This window comes from Pleurodeles waltl, chromosome 6 (genome assembly GCF_031143425.1).
Source record: "Pleurodeles waltl isolate 20211129_DDA chromosome 6, aPleWal1.hap1.20221129, whole genome shotgun sequence".
Taxonomy (NCBI): Eukaryota; Metazoa; Chordata; class Amphibia; order Caudata; family Salamandridae; genus Pleurodeles; species Pleurodeles waltl.
The window spans coordinates 669,047,478-669,066,166 of NC_090445.1; the positions used below are offsets into that span (position 1 = coordinate 669,047,478).

Sequence of the window (18,689 nt, forward strand, 5' to 3'; positions counted from 1 at the left end):
AGTAAATGCAAGTAGGCCCCAGAAGAAAAAGAAAAGGAAACAGAGTAGGAAAGGTGGACAACCTTTAGCCAAGGTTCCAGCAAGCCAAGGAGATTCTGCTCCAGTAGGGGAGAACTCCAAAAGTGGCTCTGATAAAGTCCAACCTGACCCACAAGAAGTCCTGGCTAGTCAGGCAACTGTTAAGCCTGAGTGGGTGGCTCCTCAGCTAACAGAAGAAAGAGTGGAAGAAGGGTGTTTACTACAAGATGTGGTAACCCCCCACTCTAATACAGCAGACAGGCACCCTGAACCCAAAGAAGCCTGTAACTTAGCCCCTTCCCTTGTAGGTGAAGAGCTAACGGTGTGGTTCTGGGCACTGATAGCTGTCAGTGGCCTCTGCTGGGTGTTAGCCTTTATGGCTGCACTATCCTTGGCATGGTGGTCTGACCCCATGCCAAATAGCAAGTTAGGCCCCCTGACCCTGTTGGTCATGGTGGGGTTACTCCAGCTCTGGGTAACCTCTTTGGTTAAGCTAGGGGTGACCCTGGCTAAGATAAGATTAGCAGAGGTGGATACCTCTAACCCCAAAATAGAGAGAATGGGTGAAGACATAAAAAGCACAGACAAGAGGCAGTTCAGACTAGGTCCTATCACTGTGGAAGTGGGTCAGTTCCCCAGAGGGAATGACCTGAACAGGAGGATGTAAGGCAGAGTAGGCCCTGCAACAAACCAGCCTATTTCCTCTACTCTTCCTCGCCTGACAGACTAGGAAGACTCTCCCAGCTTTGGCTGAGTCTCCTGGCCTGTGTGCTGGGGGGGGGGGGCTTGTGTAAAGAAATGGCTCCCTGTTGCAGTTACCCCCCACTTTTTGCCTGATACTGATGCTGACTTGACTGAGAAGTGTGCTGGGACCCTGCTAACCAGGCCCCAGCACCAGTGTTCTTTCACCTAAAATGTACCATTGTTTCCACAATTGGCACAACCCTGGTACCAAGGGCCCTGATGCCAGGGAAGGTCTCTAAGGGCTGCAGCATGTCTTATGCCACCCTAGGGACCCCTCACTCAGCACAGACACACTGCTTGCCAGCTTGTGTGTGCTGATGGGGAGAAAATGACTAAGTCGACATGGCACTCCCCTCAGGGTGCCATGCCAACCTCCCACTGCCTGTGGCATAGGTAAGTCACCCCTCTAGTAGGCCTTACAGCCCTAAGGCAGGGTGCACTATACCACAGGTGAGGGCATATGTGCATGAGCACTATGCCCCTACAGTGTCTAAGCAAAACCTTAGACATTGTAAGTGCAGGGTAGCCATAAGAGTATATGGGCTGGGAGTCTGTCAAAAACGAACTCCACAGCTCCATAATGGCTACACTGAATACTGGGAAGTTTAGTATCAAACTTCTCAGAATAATAAACCCACACTGATGCCAGTGTTGGATTTATTAAAAAATGCACACAGAGGGCATCTTAGAGATACCCCCTGTATTTTACCCAATTGTTCAGTGCAGGACTGACTGGTCTGTGCCAGCCTGCTGCTGAGAGACGAGTGTCTGACCTCATGCGGTGAGAGCCTTTGTGCTCTCTGAGGACAGAAACAAAGCCTGCTCTTGGTGGAGGTGCTTCACACTTCCCCCCTGCAGGAACTGTAACACCTAGCAGTGAGCTTCAAAGGCTCAAGCTTCGTGTTACAATGCCCCAGGGCACTCCAGCTAGTGGAGATGCCCGCCTCCTGGACCCAGCCCCCACTTTTGGCGGCAAGTCCAGGAGAGATAATGAGAAAAACAAGGAGGAGTCACTGGCCAGTCAGGACAGCCCCTAAGGTGTCCTGAGCTGAGGTGCCTCTGACTTTTAGAAATCTTCCATCTTGAAGAAGGAGGATTCCCCCAATAGGGATAGGAATGTGACCACCTCCCCTTGGGAGGAGGCACAAAGAGGGTGTACCCACCCTCAGGGCTAGTAGCCATTGGCTACTAACCCCCCAGACCTAAACACGCCCTTAAATTTAGTATTTAAGGGATTCCCTGAACCTAAGAATTTAGATTCCTGCAACAACAAGAAGAAGGACTGCCTAGCTGAAAACCCCTGCAGAGGAAGACCAGAAGACAACAACTGCCTTGGCTCCAGAAACTCACCGGCCTGTCTCCTGCTTTCCAACGAACTCTGCTCCAGCGACGCCTTCCAAAGGGACCAGCGACCTCTGAATCCTCTGAGGACTGCCCTGCTTCGACAACGACAAGAAACTCCCGAGGACAGCGGACCTGCTCCAAAAAGACTGCAACTTTATCCAAAGGAGCAGCTTTAAAGAACCCTGCAATCTCCCCGCAAGAAGCGTGAGACTTGCAACACTGCACCCGGCGACCCCGACTCGGCTGGTGGAGAACCAACACCTCAGGGAGGACCCCCGGACTACTCTACGACTGTGAGTACCAAAACCTGTCCCCCCTGAGCCCCCACAGTGCCGCCTGCAGAGGGAATCCCGAGGCTTCCCCTGACCGCGACTCTCTGAAACCTAAGTCCCGACGCCTGGAAAAGACCCTGCACCCGCAGCCCCCAGGACCTGAAGGACCGGACTTCCACTGCAGAAGTGACCCCCAGGAGTCCCTCTCCCTTGCCCAAGTGGAGGTTTCCCCGAGGAAGCCCCCCCTTGCCTGCCTGCAGCGCTGAAGAGATCCCTTGATCTCTCATTGACTTCCATTGCGAACCCGACGCTTGTTCTAACACTGCACCCGGCCGCCCCCGCGCCGCTGAGAGTGAAATTTCTGTGTGGGCTTGTGTCCCCCCCGGTGCCCTACAAAACCCCCCTGGTCTGCCCTCCGAAGACGCGGGTACTTACCTGCTGGCAGACTGGAACCGGGGCACCCCCTTCTCTCCATTGAAGCCTATGCGTTTTGGGCACCACTTTGAACTCTGCACCTGACCAGCCCTGAGCTGCTGGTGTGGTAACTTTGGGGTTGCTCTGAACCCCCAACGGTGGGCTACCTTGGACCAAGAACTGAACCCTGTGAGTGTCTTACTTACCTGGTAAAACTAACAAAAACTTACCTCCCCCAGGAACTGTGAAAATTGCACTGTGTCCACTTTTAAAATAGCTATTTGTGAATAACTTGAAAAGTATACATGCAATTGAAATGATTCAAAGTTCCTATTGTACTTACCTGCAATACCTTTCAAACAAGATATTACATGTTAAATTTGAACCTGTGGTTCTTAAAATAAACTAAGAAAAGATATTTTTCTATACAAAACCTATTGGCTGGATTTGTCTCTGAGTGTGTGTACCTCATTTATTGTCTATGGGTATGTACAACAAATGCTTAACACTACTCCTTGGATAAGCCTACTGCTCGACCACACTACCACAAAATAGAGCATTAGTATTATCTCTTTTTACCACTATTTTACCTCTAAGGGGAACCCTTGGACTCTGTGCATGCTATTCCTTACTTTGAAGTAGCACATACAGAGCCAACTTCCTACATTGGTGGATCAGCGGTGGGGTACAAGACTTTGCATTTGCTGGACTACTCAGCCAATACCTGATCACACGACAAATTCCAAAATTGTCATTAGAAATTGATTTTTGCAATTTGAAAAGTTTTCTAAATTCTTAAAAGTCCTGCTAGGGCCTTGTGTTAGTCCCTGTTAGCATTTTCTTTTACAGTTTAAAAGTTTGGTAAAAGTTTGAATTAGATTCTAGAACTAGTTTTAGTTTCTTAAAAAGTATTCCAACTTTTAGAAGCATAATGTCTAATACAGATGTGAATGTGGTGGAACTCGACACCACACCTTACCTCCATCTACAGATGAGAGCTAAGGTCACTCTGTAAACTAAAGAAAATAGCAATGGGCTCCAGACCTTCCAAACTACAGCTCCAGGAGCTGTTGGCAGAGTTTGAAAGAGCCAACCCCTCTGAGGATGGCAACACAGAGGATGATGATAGTGACTTGGAGGGTGATTCCCCCCCACCAGTCCTATCCAGGGAGAACAGGGCTTCTCAAGCCCTGACTCCACAAATAATAGTCAGAGATGCTGGTTCCCTCACAGGAGGGACCAACAACTCTGAAATCACTGAGGATAACTCCAGTGAAGAGGACATCCAGTTAGCCAGGATGGCCAAAAGATTGGCTTTGGAAAGACAGATCCTAGCCATAGAAAGGGAAAGACAAGAGATGGGCCTAGGACCCATCAATGGTGGCAGCAACATAAATAGGGTCAGAGATTCTCCTGACATGTTGAAAATCCCCAAAGGGATTGTAACTAAATATGAAGATGGTGATGACATCACCAAATGGTTCACAGCTTTTGAGAGGGCTTGTGAAACCAGAAAAGTGAACAAATCTCACTGGGGTGCTCTCCTTTGGGAAATGTTCACAGGAAAGTGTAGGGATAGACTCCTCACACTCTCTAAAAAAGATGCAGAATCTTATGACCTCATGAAGGGTACCCTGATTGAGGGCTTTGGATTCTCCACTGAGGAGTATAGAATTAGATTCAGGGGGGCTCAAAAATCCTCGAGCCAGACCTGGGTTGATTATGTGGACTACTCAATGAAAACACTGGATGGTTGGGTAACTGGAAATGAAGTGTATGACTATGTTGGGCTTTATAATTTGTTTATGAAAGAACACATTTTAAGTAACTGCTTCAATGAAAAGTTGCATCAGTATCTGGTAGACCTAGGTCCAATTTCTCCCCAAGAATTGGGAAAGAAGGCAGACCACTGGGTCAAGACTAGGGTAACCAAAACTTCCACTGGGGGTGACCAAAAGAAAGGGGTTACAAAGCCTCCCCAGGAGAAAGTGGGTGACACTAGAAACAAAGAAAAAGAGTCCCCTGTAGGCCCCCAAAAACCAGACCAGGTGGGTGGGCCCAGAGACACAACCCAAAACAAAGGTGGGTACCAGGGTAAGAGCTGGGATGCCACTAAGGCATGGTGCCATAACTGTAAACAGACAGGGCACCACACCAAGGACACTTCTTCTCCCAAAAACAAACCCCCTAGCAAAATCCCAGGGGTGACCAGTGTAGCCATTGGGGATGACTCCTCAGATGAGGAGGTCTTCATAGCCTTCAACTGGAAAAAGGGCCCAACAGGTGAGTTGGAGATTCCAGAGGGAAGTAGACACTTCCACCACCTACTGGTGAATGGAATCCCAGCCACTGCCCTGAGAGACACTTGTGCCAGTCACACTATTGTGCATGACAGGCTGGTGTTCTCAAACCAGTACATCCCAGGTGAGATGGCCAGAGTAAGAGTTAGCCCAGACAGGGTCACTGATAGGCCTGTGGCTTTTGTGCCCATAGAAGTGGGTGGGACTTTTAGCTGTAGAAGGGTGGTAGTCAATACAGACCTCCCCCTTGATTGTCTCCTTGGAAATGACTACCCAGAGGTTAGTCAGAGCCCAAGAGAGGAACTGGTCCAGTGCCAGTCCTCTCCCAAGGATTCTGGAGTGCCTGCCTCTGCAGTAAATGCAAGTAGGCCCCAGAAGAAAAAGAAAAGGAAACAGAGTAGGAAAGGTGGACAACCTTTAGCCAAGGTTCCAGCAAGCCAAGGAGATTCTGCTCCAGTAGGGGAGAACTCCAAAAGTGGCTCTGATAAAGTCCAACCTGACCCACAAGAAGTCCTGGCTAGTCAGGCAACTGTTAAGCCTGAGTGGGTGGCTCCTCAGCTAACAGAAGAAAGAGTGGAAGAAGGGTGTTTACTACAAGATGTGGTAACCCCCCACTCTAATACAGCAGACAGGCACCCTGAACCCAAAGAAGCCTGTAACTTAGCCCCTTCCCTTGTAGGTGAAGAGCTAACGGTGTGGTTCTGGGCACTGATAGCTGTCAGTGGCCTCTGCTGGGTGTTAGCCTTTATGGCTGCACTATCCTTGGCATGGTGGTCTGACCCCATGCCAAATAGCAAGTTAGGCCCCCTGACCCTGTTGGTCATGGTGGGGTTACTCCAGCTCTGGGTAACCTCTTTGGTTAAGCTAGGGGTGACCCTGGCTAAGATAAGATTAGCAGAGGTGGATACCTCTAACCCCAAAATAGAGAGAATGGGTGAAGACATAAAAAGCACAGACAAGAGGCAGTTCAGACTAGGTCCTATCACTGTGGAAGTGGGTCAGTTCCCCAGAGGGAATGACCTGAACAGGAGGATGTAAGGCAGAGTAGGCCCTGCAACAAACCAGCCTATTTCCTCTACTCTTCCTCGCCTGACAGACTAGGAAGACTCTCCCAGCTTTGGCTGAGTCTCCTGGCCTGTGTGCTGGGGGGGGGCTTGTGTAAAGAAATGGCTCCCTGTTGCAGTTACCCCCCACTTTTTGCCTGATACTGATGCTGACTTGACTGAGAAGTGTGCTGGGACCCTGCTAACCAGGCCCCATCACCAGTGTTCTTTCACCTAAAATGTACCATTGTTTCCACAATTGGCACAACCCTGGTACCAAGGGCCCTGATGCCAGGGAAGGTCTCTAAGGGCTGCAGCATGTCTTATGCCACCCTAGGGATCCCTCACTCAGCACAGACACACTGCTTGCCAGCTTGTGTGTGCTGATGGGGAGAAAATGACTAAGTCGACATGGCACTCCCCTCAGGGTGCCATGCCAACCTTCCACTGCCTGTGGCATAGGTAAGTCACCCCTCTAGTAGGCCTTACAGCCCTAAGGCAGGGTGCACTATACCACAGGTGAGGGCATATGTGCATGAGCACTATGCCCCTACAGTGTCTAAGCAAAACCTTAGACATTGTAAGTGCAGGGTAGCCATAAGAGTATATGGGCTGGGAGTCTGTCAAAAACGAACTCCACAGCTCCATAATGGCTACACTGAATACTGGGAAGTTTAGTATCAAACTTCTCAGAATAATAAACCCACACTGATGCCAGTGTTGGATTTATTAAAAAATGCACACAGAGGGCATCTTAGAGATACCCCCTGTATTTTACCCAATTGTTCAGTGCAGGACTGACTGGTCTGTGCCAGCCTGCTGCTGAGAGACGAGTGTCTGACCTCATGCGGTGAGAGCCTTTGTGCTCTCTGAGGACAGAAACAAAGCCTGCTCTTGGTGGAGGTGCTTCACACTTCCCCCCTGCAGGAACTGTAACACCTAGCAGTGAGCTTCAAAGGCTCAAGCTTCGTGTTACAATGCCCCAGGGCACTCCAGCTAGTGGAGATGCCCGCCTCCTGGACCCAGCCCCCACTTTTGGCGGCAAGTCCAGGAGAGATAATGAGAAAAACAAGGAGGAGTCACTGGCCAGTCAGGACAGCCCCTAAGGTGTCCTGAGCTGAGGTGCCTCTGACTTTTAGAAATCCTCCATCTTGAAGAAGGAGGATTCCCCCAATAGGGATAGGAATGTGACCCCCTCCCCTTGGGAGGAGGCACAAAGAGGGTGTACCCACCCTCAGGGCTAGTAGCCATTGGCTACTAACCCCCCAGACCTAAACACGCCCTTAAATTTAGTATTTAAGGGCTTCCCTGAACCTAAGAATTTAGATTCCTGCAACAACAAGAAGAAGGACTGCCTAGCTGAAAACCCCTGCAGAGGAAGACCAGAAGACAACAACTGCCTTGGCTCCAGAAACTCACCGGCCTGTCTCCTGCTTTCCAAAGAACTCTGCTCCAGCGACGCCTTCCAAAGGGACCAGCGACCTCTGAATCCTCTGAGGACTGCCCTGCTTCGACGACGACAAGAAACTCCCAAGGACAGCGGACCTGCTCCAAAAAGACTGCAACTTTATCCAAAGGAGCAGCTTTAAAGAACCCTGCAATCTCCCCGCAAGAAGCGTGAGACTTGCAACACTGCACCCGGCGACCCCGACTCGGCTGGTGGAGAACCAACACCTCAGGGAGGACCCCCGGACTACTCTACGACTGTGAGTACCAAAACCTGTCCCCCCTGAGCCCCCACAGCACCGCCTGCAGAGGGAATCCCGAGGCTTCCCCTGACCGCGACTCTCTGAAACCTAAGTCCCGACGCCTGGAAAAGACCCTGCACCCGCAGCCCCCAGGACCTGAAGGACCGGACTTTCACTGCAGAAGTGACCCCCAGGAGTCCCTCTCCCTTGCCCAAGTGGAGGTTTCCCCGAGGAAGCCCCCCCCTTGCCTGCCTGCAGCGCTGAAGAGATCCCTTGATCTCTCATTGACTTCCATTGCGAACCCGACGCTTGTTCTAACACTGCACCCGGCCGCCCCGCGCCGCTGAGGGTGAAATTTCTGTGTGGGCTTGTGTCCCCCCCGGTGCCCTACAAAACCCCCCTGGTCTGCCCCCCGAAGACGCGGGTACTTACCTGCTGGCAGACTGGAACCGGGGCACCCCCTTCTCTCCATTGAAGCCTATGCGTTTTGGGCACCACTTTGAACTCTGCACCTGACCGGCCCTGAGCTGCTGGTGTGGTAACTTTGGGGTTGCTCTGAACCCCCAACGGTGGGCTACCTTGGACCAAGAACTGAACCCTGTGAGTGTCTTACTTACCTGGTAAAACTAACAAAAACTTTCCTCCCCCAGGAACTGTGAAAATTGCAGTGTGTCCACTTTTAAAATAGCTATTTGTGAATAACTTGAAAAGTATACATGCAATTGAAATGATTCAAAGTTCCTAATGTACTTACCTGCAATACCTTTCAAACAAGATATTACATGTTAAATTTGAACCTGTGGTTCTTAAAATAAACTAAGAAAATATATTTTTCTATACAAAACCTATTGGCTGGATTTGTCTCTGAGTGTGTGTACCTCATTTATTGTCTATGGGTATGTACAACAAATGCTTAACACTACTCCTTGGATAAGCCTACTGCTCGACCACACTACCACAAAATAGAGCATTAGTATTATCTCTTTTTACCACTATTTTACCTCTAAGGGGAACCCTTGGACTCTGTGCATGCTATTCCTTACTTTGAAGTAGCACATACAGAGCCAACTTCCTACACCAGGCCATTAGTGATCCCCCTCCTTTTGTCTGCACAGGTCTGGCCCGAGGAGGTGGTAGTCCAAGGGGCCCTAAACAGCCCATGAGGGGGGCGCACAGTCCCCCTGGTATAGGCATGCCCTGGGAAGGTAGTGGTCTCCGGTGCTGAATATGGCCAGGAGGGGGGCTGCGCAGCCCTCTCCCCTTTTTTTGTATCTTTATGGCCCCAGGGAGGTGGTGGTCCCCGGTGCCCTCTAGGGGGAATGAGGTGGTCCGACTAGCCCCCTCCTATTTATCTAACAAGCTCCGAGGAGGTGGTGGTCCCTGGGCTCTTTGAGCCAAGGGAGGGGGGGGGTCTGTGCAGCCCCCCCTCCTAGATCCAATAAAAGCCCTAGGGAGATGGTGGTGCCCGGGGCACTGAGGAGTGCATGCAAGAGGGCCGCATGTGCCCCCCTCCATTTGAAATTTAAATAAGCATGCCCCTGGGACCTGGCCCACTTGGGGGCTTAAAAACCCCCAAAATATATTCACTTAAAAAAAACAAAGGTTACAGGGATTCATAGTTAGGTTCTGAATTTACTTCTGAATTAACTCGCACAAAGAAATTCAGCAGTTATAGTTATAGTTACTTCAAATAACTATAACTTGCACACTAAGGTAACTATAGCTCACGCCCCTGCCATGCACAGTTTTTGATTCAACAATTTGGCTGCTAATGTTTCATTTATACTTGTAATGACATTATAGAAAGTGTCATGAGTTCTGTAATGTAAAATGTAAATTAGCACTTGTATAGCGCACTACTCACCCGTTAGGGTCTCAAGGCGCTGTACTCATACCGCTATGGAACCCCTCCTGGCTTTTCCCTGTGAGGCGCCCACTCCTGAGCACCCCCAGGGTGAAGCCAGGCATCCAAGCGCTGTTGGGGCCGTTGTGGAGATTAAGCAAGCTATTGCCCAGAGTTGCAGAGTGGGACCCATGAATTAGATTAGGCACCGAGGCGAGAATTATCTGGTCAAGGGGAATTGAGCCCAAGACCTGCCGAAGCAGGTAATGTCTAGGGTAATTAGCAGTGCATGGCCAGGGCACGAGTTATAGTTACTTGAAAGAACTATAACTTCTGAATGTCTATGGCTTGTGCAAGTGAATTCAGAACCTAACTATAACGTCCCTGTAACCTTTGTTTTTTTTCTGTTTTTTTTAATGTAATGTAATTTTAATTACTATACTTTAATCCAACTCCCTATAACCACAGAACTCTGCCCTGCGCACAGCCGAAGGGTCTGTCTCTCTGAGTGTGAGAATAGGCGTGAGAGGGTGTCTCTAGATGTGAGAGTCTCTGGGTGTAAGAGTGGGTGTGTGAGGGTCTGAGTGGCTCTGTGAGTGGATGTGTGACCTTCTGAGTGGGTCTGTGAGAGGGTGCATCAGTGTGTGGGTGGGTCTGTGAGTAGGTGCGTCAGTGTCTGAGTGGGTCGGCAACTGGGTGCGTGAGGCTCTGCGTGGGCCTGTGAGTGGGTGTGTGATGGTCTGAGTGGGTACATGAGTGTTTGAGTGGCTCTGTGAGTGGGAGAAAGAGATTGAGAGAGGGAAAGAGAGTGAGATGGAGAGAGATAGAGAGTTTTTAGGCTTTGATGAATGATATACTTAGAATGAGATGGAAGGGGTCCAAAACCAACCCTTTTTCTTTTTTTTGCATTTTTTTGGAGGGCAGCTCCAGGGACACTCTAGATTTGCTCAACTCAAATGTCTGTTTTTCTAGCAAAGTACAAATGAGAAAAGACTGTGTTGCTTTCTAGACCGGCGTGGATGGCACTGTGTCAATCCTATGCTTAAAAACCGTGCTCTCCACCTAAACTTGGGAACTACCCAGAGTTCTCTTTTTTGTTTTGCATAATTTATGTGTCACTCTAACCCTGAAAAGGTGTAGTTTTGACTTTTACTGGGTGCTCCCTTGTGTCTGAACAAAGCTAAACCTCTCTGAAGAGATGTAATGACACCGAAACACGTGTCAGGGGTTACATTTGCTCATTCCAGGTTGGCTTGGATGGTATTTTACCAGTCCAAAGCTGTAATACTGTGCCTGGAGTGGTGATAGGCTTTTGTCATTTTATAGCTCGGCAAGGATGGCTCTGAGCTAATCTTATGCTTAAAGATTTTGCTGTACAAATGGCAAAATATGTTTTTGCTTTCTAGTTCGGCATGGATCGCACTTTGACAATCCTATGCTTAAAAACTTTGTTACAAAAACAGACATTTGAGGTGAGCAAATCTAGAGTGTCACATGTGTTGCAGGGTGTTGCTTACTGGAGCTGCTCTCCACCTATACTTGGGAACTACCCAGAGTTCTCTCTTTTGTTTTGCATATATATTTATAAAAATATAAAAATATGTATACACACACACACATACATATATATATATTTTTTTTTGTCCACTGAAAAAAACAAAAGGTACAAAGAAGTTATAGTGGGCTGTTTCTCCCACTCACAGCCTCGCAGAACACTGACACATCCACACAACCACTTACACACCTACTCACACACCATAGGGCCACTTACATATCCACTAACATATCCAGAAAACCACTAGCACACACACATGCAGGCAAAAAACAGCTACTCACACACCCACACAGTCAATTACAAAGTTACTCACACACCCACGCCAGTTATATAAATGACAATAGGCTATGTTTGTATTAAATGTGCTGTTGGTTTATATTGAATGTTTGCTTTTGGTTGGGAACGGATCCAGCAATATAACAGGCATACCCCTTATTTGGCCGGGGTCCATGGTAGATCTGCGGATTCAAGTGAGAAATAAAAAAAAAAAAAGGATTTGAAAACCAAAAGAACCAGTGTTTAAGTAAAAGGTTGGCTCTGGAAACAGCCTTTGTGTTTGTGGGTTGTAGATGATAAATTCACATCAAATAGGATGCAGTCTTTTTAGTTGTTGAGGAACACCCTGTTGCCTCTGCCTGTAAAATGAACTTCGTCTTTTCAATATATTCCATCCATGTCAAAGCATAAGTTGTTATGATATATAGAGCCCATGTTGTGGTCTCTGAGAAATGCAGAAACAGATTTACTGACATGTATACTGGATTTCTCTACCTGTGGACAAAATCAGGTTGACCACTACCACTTTTGTCTTTGGCAAATATTGGAGAATACCAAGGCAGTATGTGGGAAAAGTGATATTAATTTAGCAAAGGTATCCTTCATTTGGGATTTTCAGTCTTACCCCAGAAATTGTGCCTAGGTCATTGCTACCACAGTGCACAATCACGAGGTCTGGGTGTAGGCAATCTGCAATTCTTTCACCCAAAGGTAGAAACTGATGCCACTTTAACCCTCTGTGGCCAACTCAAGCAATGTCTATGTTAGGTAAACCTATGTCCCTGTCACTGCCACTATCTAGGAGTCTCACTCACTCAAAACACAAAACTATGGCCGACAATCCAGAGTCTGACCATTTTAAAGGGAAGCAGGAGTAGCACCCAGGAAAAGGCTGCAGAAGAATAAGGCAGGTTTGAAGATGAAAGACAGTTAAAATGGAGGACAGCAAGTAAAATATAAAAAAATATATTTGACAGGATGGTGGAGATGTGCAAGGAAAAAAAACTAGGCAGGGCCTTTAAGAAAAAAAAGTAAGTAATGGTGATTGGCTCTGGAAAAATCAAAATAAAAGTTATGTTGTTTCGGATATGCTTGGAATTGGAAACAGTCAACCACACCTGCTACAGTTAATGTGAAGTTAGAATGCTGTTGAGAGAAAGTCTTGTGAACTTTAGTCCGACTGCTAGACAGAGACCTTTAGAAAAATGGTTACTGGGGAAACGAAGCTAAAAGAGTATGGGGTGAAGGGACCAAAAGAGACTGCAGTGTGAAACTGAAAAACAGACAGGTGTACAAAATTGCTCAGAAAGGAGTGTATGTCTTGTAATAGACAATATTTTACAAAATAAAATATAAATGAAAAGCGTTGATAGCAGATTGTGAATGCTTTTAAAGGCGGTCATGCAGACCACATGGGGGGGCATCCAACATTTTCGAAAGAACATTCTTTTCTCCTGCAGAGATGGAGAAATATTTTCAAACATCGGAGGGAATCTTTGGAGGTGGTACGTCTTCGTCTTCTTCATCCCGCTGTTCTTTTCTATCTTCAGCATAAGACTTCTGAACTTCGACACCCTCTTCTTTTGAAGGAAAGCCATAAAAATGATGGCGTTGTGGTTTTCAGTCTGTCTCCAGAGAAATGTGTAACCCAAATAACTGATTTAGGATGGGGTTTGCAATGTGGATGGTTGGAGACTTGGTGCATCCAATGAGAACGTGACGTTTGAGTGTGTTTCTGTAATTGCGGTGGAGTCGTGGTGGCATTGCCATGGATCTACTGAGCCATAAAACAAATACAAACAATAGAGAAAGGCTTGCTGTATTGCATTTATAGGAAGTTTAAATAAGTTACTGTATGTTGGTTTGTTCATTGTTGCTTTTAAAATGTATAATAAGAATAAATCTATTAATAACATTTATTTATAAACTTCTAAACATGTATATTACTCATTTGAACTTATAAGAAATTGTAGTACAATTGATATTTAAAAAATGGTACAATTCACTAAAAAGCCAAAAGTTACAGGGTTGTTATAGTTAGGAAATAGCATTACAAAAACCACAGAAATTCACTGGAAAAAAACATAGGTTACAGGGATGTTATAGTTATGAAATAGAGATGTTATCAGTGATGTCACTGACTATGTCATGAGTGATGTAATATGTGAAGTCATAAGCAGTGCATTGCGGGGGCATAACTTATAGTTAGCTCAGATTACTATAACTGCTGAACTTTTATAGTTTTGTTTGTGTAAAATATGAGCCCAAATATAAGGCACTCAGAAACTGAGATATTGTGAGAAAATATACAATAAAAAGGTAATCAGGACTATGGGGGTTATTCTAACTTTGGAGGAGGTGTTAATCCGTCCCAAAAGTGACGGAAAAGTGACGGATTTACCACCAGCCGTATTACGAGTCCATTATATCCTATGGAACTCGTAATATGGCTGGTGGTATATCCGTCACTTTACCGTCACTTTTGGGACGGATTAACACTCCTCCAAAGTTAGAATAACCCCCTATGAGTTTGCACATTCATGCTACTTCATATGTGTCTTACCTGGGCACTCACCAACATCTGAATTCATGGCAGCCAGAGATCTGTGAGGAAAAGCAGGAATTTTAGATTTCATGTAGACAGTTTAAAGATACAATATATCAGTCTACGGGGAGTAATGCAGTGAAAGGAAGCACATTTGATACTCCCTGGGAGTAGCTGACAAATTGCAGGAGATGTATGAAGGAAGAATACATTTTCTTTCTGTAGTTTAGATTGTCAACAAACCATTAGTGTGTTGCTGTGCTGATTCAGGAAAGACGTATTCTGCAAACACTTTTTCTTGTAACATCAGTACAGCTTCACAGATGGTCTATAATATAGGGAATCACTGATGATTCATATTTCATAATCCTCTCCGAACATCTCAGTTCATGCTCACCTCTCATCACCAACTGACCCATAAATCAGAACTCCTGCTCACGCCAACACTGTCTCCCATCCTCAGGTCCTCCTCCAGCTCACACACCCTCTCTTTTCCAAATTATTTTCCAGCTCACTCACAAGTTATCTATCCCCTTACCTTTAACACCCAGATTCTATATTCCCCACATCAGGATCAACACCTCCTTCATCCATCCAAATCATTCCTAAAGCACTCTACTACAGAGCTTTCAACTCTGCTAGCTCATCACCTAGGCCAACAAGTGTTAAAGTCCTGACTGGGTTACCAGGGCACCAGCTGGATTAATGCACCAGAGAACAAGGATGTGTATTTTTAAAAGCTTAGGAAATTAAGGGGGTCATTCCAATGTTGGCGGGCGGCGGAGGCCGCCCGCCAGAATTCCCCCCTCCGAAATACCGCGCCGCGGTCAAAAGACCGCGGCGGGTATTACAAGTTTTCCCCTGGGCTGGCGGGCGGTTGCTGAAAAACCGCCCGCCAGCCCAGGGGAAAACGACCTTCCCACGAGGATGCCGGCTCGTAATCGAGCCGGCGGAGTGGGAAGGTGCGACGGGTGCAGTGGCACCCGTCACGTATTTCAGTGTCTGCAAGGCAGACACTGAAATACTTTGCGGGGCCCTCTTACGGGGGCCCCTGCCGTGCCCATGCCATTGGCATGGGCATGGGCACGGCAGGGGCCCCCAGGGGCCCCGCGACCCCACCTACCGCCATCCTGTTGGCGGTGCTCCCGTGGTCGGTGGCCCTGGCGGCCACCGGCCGCCAGGGTCAGAATGACCCTCTAAGTCTAGAGTTGTTCTGATGGTGAGACGCTCGACCTTTCCCTCTTTGTGTTAATGTGTCATTTTCTCCTTAGTTTGCATTTCCTCCCAGCAACCCTCCTTTTTCCATGAAAACACTTCACCTCTTTCCTTTCCCCACTTCTCACTTTACTCTCATCACCTCCAGGTTCCCCAAGCATGCTCAGATCCTCCTCCATCACTTTACTTACTTTCTCCAAACCTTGCATTCCCTTTCCAGCTATTTTTTATTTACCTCACACCTACATGTATAGAAGTATGCCCTGACAGTGATAATAAATGTAATCCAATAACACGTTGTTTAGAGAAACTGTACTAAAATACACATTGACACTTGTTACTGCCTCACAAATTGCTCTCCTAACAGTCACAATGTGTATTCAAAGTGATATACTGTACTGCACAAATGTAGTCCCTTGTATCCTGGTTTTGGTTTAATATCTTTTGTCAAAACAAGTACACATGAAAACATACCACTACATAAACAATGGAGTGCAGATAATAATATGCTATTTCTTACTATTGTTCAGGGGAGGAGATCATGACTCGCTCAAGCCTTTGCCTCTTGTGAATCATGCTCCCTTTCCACACTCGGCAATGGTAATAACAGCATATTAAACTTTGAAAATCATAATAATAGTTATAATTTTATTTATATACACACACCTGTATATATATATATATATATATATATACATATACAAACATCCAAAAAAGACGCCAAAGCTTGAATTTCCACATGGCCACGCACCTTATTCAGCAATCAAGGCAGCAGCACAACTCTCTCCATCCTGACGCGTTTCGACTCCTCAATGAGCCTTAATCATAGGTTCAAGGCTTATTGGTATCAGGTGGCCCTCACACTTATCAAAAACAGACTCCAGGGTGATTGGCAGTCCTTGTGGGCGTACATTGACCAGAATGCACCTTGAATGATATAACTCATTTTAGACTGCAATGCATTAATTTTCAGTTTCAGTCTGTTGTTCACAGCACTGCAGTTTTCATTTCAATCAATCATATTCTTTCAAATTGCAGTGCAATACTTTTCATTATACAAAAAAGCATTACAGTCTTGTAATTAATCATTGTTTTCAAAATGCATTGCTGTTACTCAAGCGATTTTGTCACAGTCATTGCTATTGTTAGGGTCGAGTCTGCGTCGCATGCGCTTGCGTATGCGTTTCGCTAAGCGAGACGCTTTAGGAATTAAAAAGGGCTCGGAGCCCTGTCCACGTCACGTCAGTGTCTTTCATTGGCTCGTGGGCTTGCCTGTTAGAATCTGCTCGATTTCATTAGTGGAAGGCATGCATACATCATGCCTTTTCTGGTGGATAGCCCTCCTCGAGTGCATCGACCAAGTATAGAAAACATGCGAGGCTCGCTGTTTTCCGTCAGGCTCGTGGACTACTTTTTCTCTATTTTCCCAGAACGATCTCGCTTGGCAGAAGTCGAGCGCTTTACATAATATCGACCCTGTTAGACAGTTAATTGCACTTTTTCCGGTTACGTACATAATTGCACTTTTGCCGATAGGTTTCATTACCAGTGAAAAATCTCTGTCAGCTCTAACACGAGCAAACGCGAGACCCGTCGCATTGCAAATGCTTCTTCTTAGTGCGTTTACAATGGAAATCCATAAGAGAAGGCATAATACCTCTGTTACCTCCCTTGCTCTCCAGCACTTATATATTTCTTTCAGGGTAAATCCTTCTTTATCTGAAGAGGAGGGGGTGGGTCAGGCTCCCACATTTTTCACCAAAACACAGTTCTCTCCGTTTGTCGGAGCCCCAGACCTGCACGGCAGATCTGGTGTCTTTTTTGGATGTTGTCTAAATGGGATGCTTCGTTACCGTCGTGCCAAAGCTGCCCTGCAGTGTCTGGGGCTCAGACAAACGGAGATAACTTTGTTTTATATATATATATATATATATTACCCAGTATCTGTCATAGTTATAGTTAGGTCAGCTTTTCAATTGAAAATGCATTTTTTTGGTCCAGGGAGACAGATGACAACACACCATGATATAAACCATAAGACACACAGGGGGTTATTCTAACTTTGGAGGAGGTGTTAATCCGTCCCAAAAGTGATGGAAAAGTGACGGATTTACCACCAGCCGTATTACGAGTCCATTATATCCTATGGAACTCGTAATACGGCTGGTGGTATATCCGTCACTTTACCGTCACTTTTGGGACGGATTAACACTCCTCCAAAGTTAGAATAACCCCCACAGTCATAAAGGGTTGAATCCGCAGCCGTCGCAACAAGAGAGTCTTGGTGGAGACCAGAGAGGAGTGAGAATGTGTCTGAGGTGGGATGGGACTCCCTCCTCGTCCCCCCTCTATATGGCAGACACATAGGCCCTCATTCGGACCTTGGCGGGCGGCGGAGGCCGCCCGCCAAAGTCCCGCCGTCAAAATACCGTACCGCGGTCGCAAGACCGCGGCGGGTATTTTGACTTTTCCCCTGGGCTGGCGGGCGGCCGCCGAAAGGCCGCCCGCCAGCCCAGGGGAAAACGACCTTCCCACCATGAAGCCGGCTCGTAATCGAGCCGGCGGAGTGGGAAGGTGCGACGGGTGCTACTGCACCCGTCGCGTATTTCACTGTCTGCTATGCAGACAGTGAAATACTAGCGGGGCCCTCTTACGGGGGCCCCTGCAGTGCCCATGCCATTGGCATGGGCACTGCAGGGGCCCCCAGGGGCCCCGCGACACCCCCTACCGCCATCCTGTTCCTGGCGGGCGAACCACCAGGAACAGGATGGCGGTAGGGGGTGTCAGAATCCCCCATGGCGGCGCAGCGAGCTGCGCCGCCATGGGGGATTCAAATGGGCAACGGAAAACCGGCGGGAGACCGCCGGTTTTCCATTTCTGACCGCGGCCAAAGCGCCACGGTCAGAATGCCCAAGGGAGCACCGCCGGCCTGTCGGCGGTGCTCCCGCCCCCGTTGGCCCTGGCGGTGCAACACCGCCAGGGTCATAATGAGGGCCATAGTCATAGATGACTCTCCTTGAGGAGAAGATGGCTGTGTTTAACTCCCTTCCTTTAGTTTTCTTTCTAGGGGGAGGATGAGCAACTAGGGTTGCATGACTTACAGGGCCGACAGCTCTTATACTTTGGCACCCACTCTTCTTATCCCTCTTTTGTCTTTCTGTTTTCCATCTAGCCCCTCCCCCTTTTTTCACTGTCACACTCTTGTCTTCCCTCCCCCTCCGGATTCCTTGTTTATTGCAATATTTTCATTTATAGTTCTTAATATTTAGATAGTCAATAAGAGAAGCACAGTTTTTACTGCTGACAGACAAGAGGACAGGTGGGGGGAGTAGGTGTGGAGAGAGTGCTCGTTTGAGACTTGAGTACTACCAAGTTTAATTAGGGTGTTGGGTAGGGAGGGCTACATACCTCACTGACTGTACTTGCAACGCA

The 18,689-nt window shown here is 47.4% G+C and overlaps 1 protein-coding gene and 1 long non-coding RNA gene across 3 annotated transcripts in view; one reads left to right on the forward strand and one right to left on the reverse strand.

Annotated features, from left to right (window-relative positions):
* LOC138300134 (uncharacterized) overlaps positions 1–18,689 on the forward strand; it is a 350,814-nt gene that overhangs the window by 244,262 nt on the left and 87,863 nt on the right. The gene's annotated exons all lie outside the window — the stretch shown is intronic.
* Positions 1–18,689, reverse strand: part of LOC138300133 (von Willebrand factor A domain-containing protein 5A-like) — a 56,879-nt gene that overhangs the window by 29,088 nt on the left and 9,102 nt on the right. Inside the window, exon 2 of the mRNA XM_069239067.1 lies at positions 14,061–14,101. Coding sequence (XP_069095168.1) covers positions 14,061–14,088 — 28 coding nt within the window. The 5' untranslated portion in view covers positions 14,089–14,101. The remainder of the gene's footprint in view (positions 1–14,060; positions 14,102–18,689) is intronic.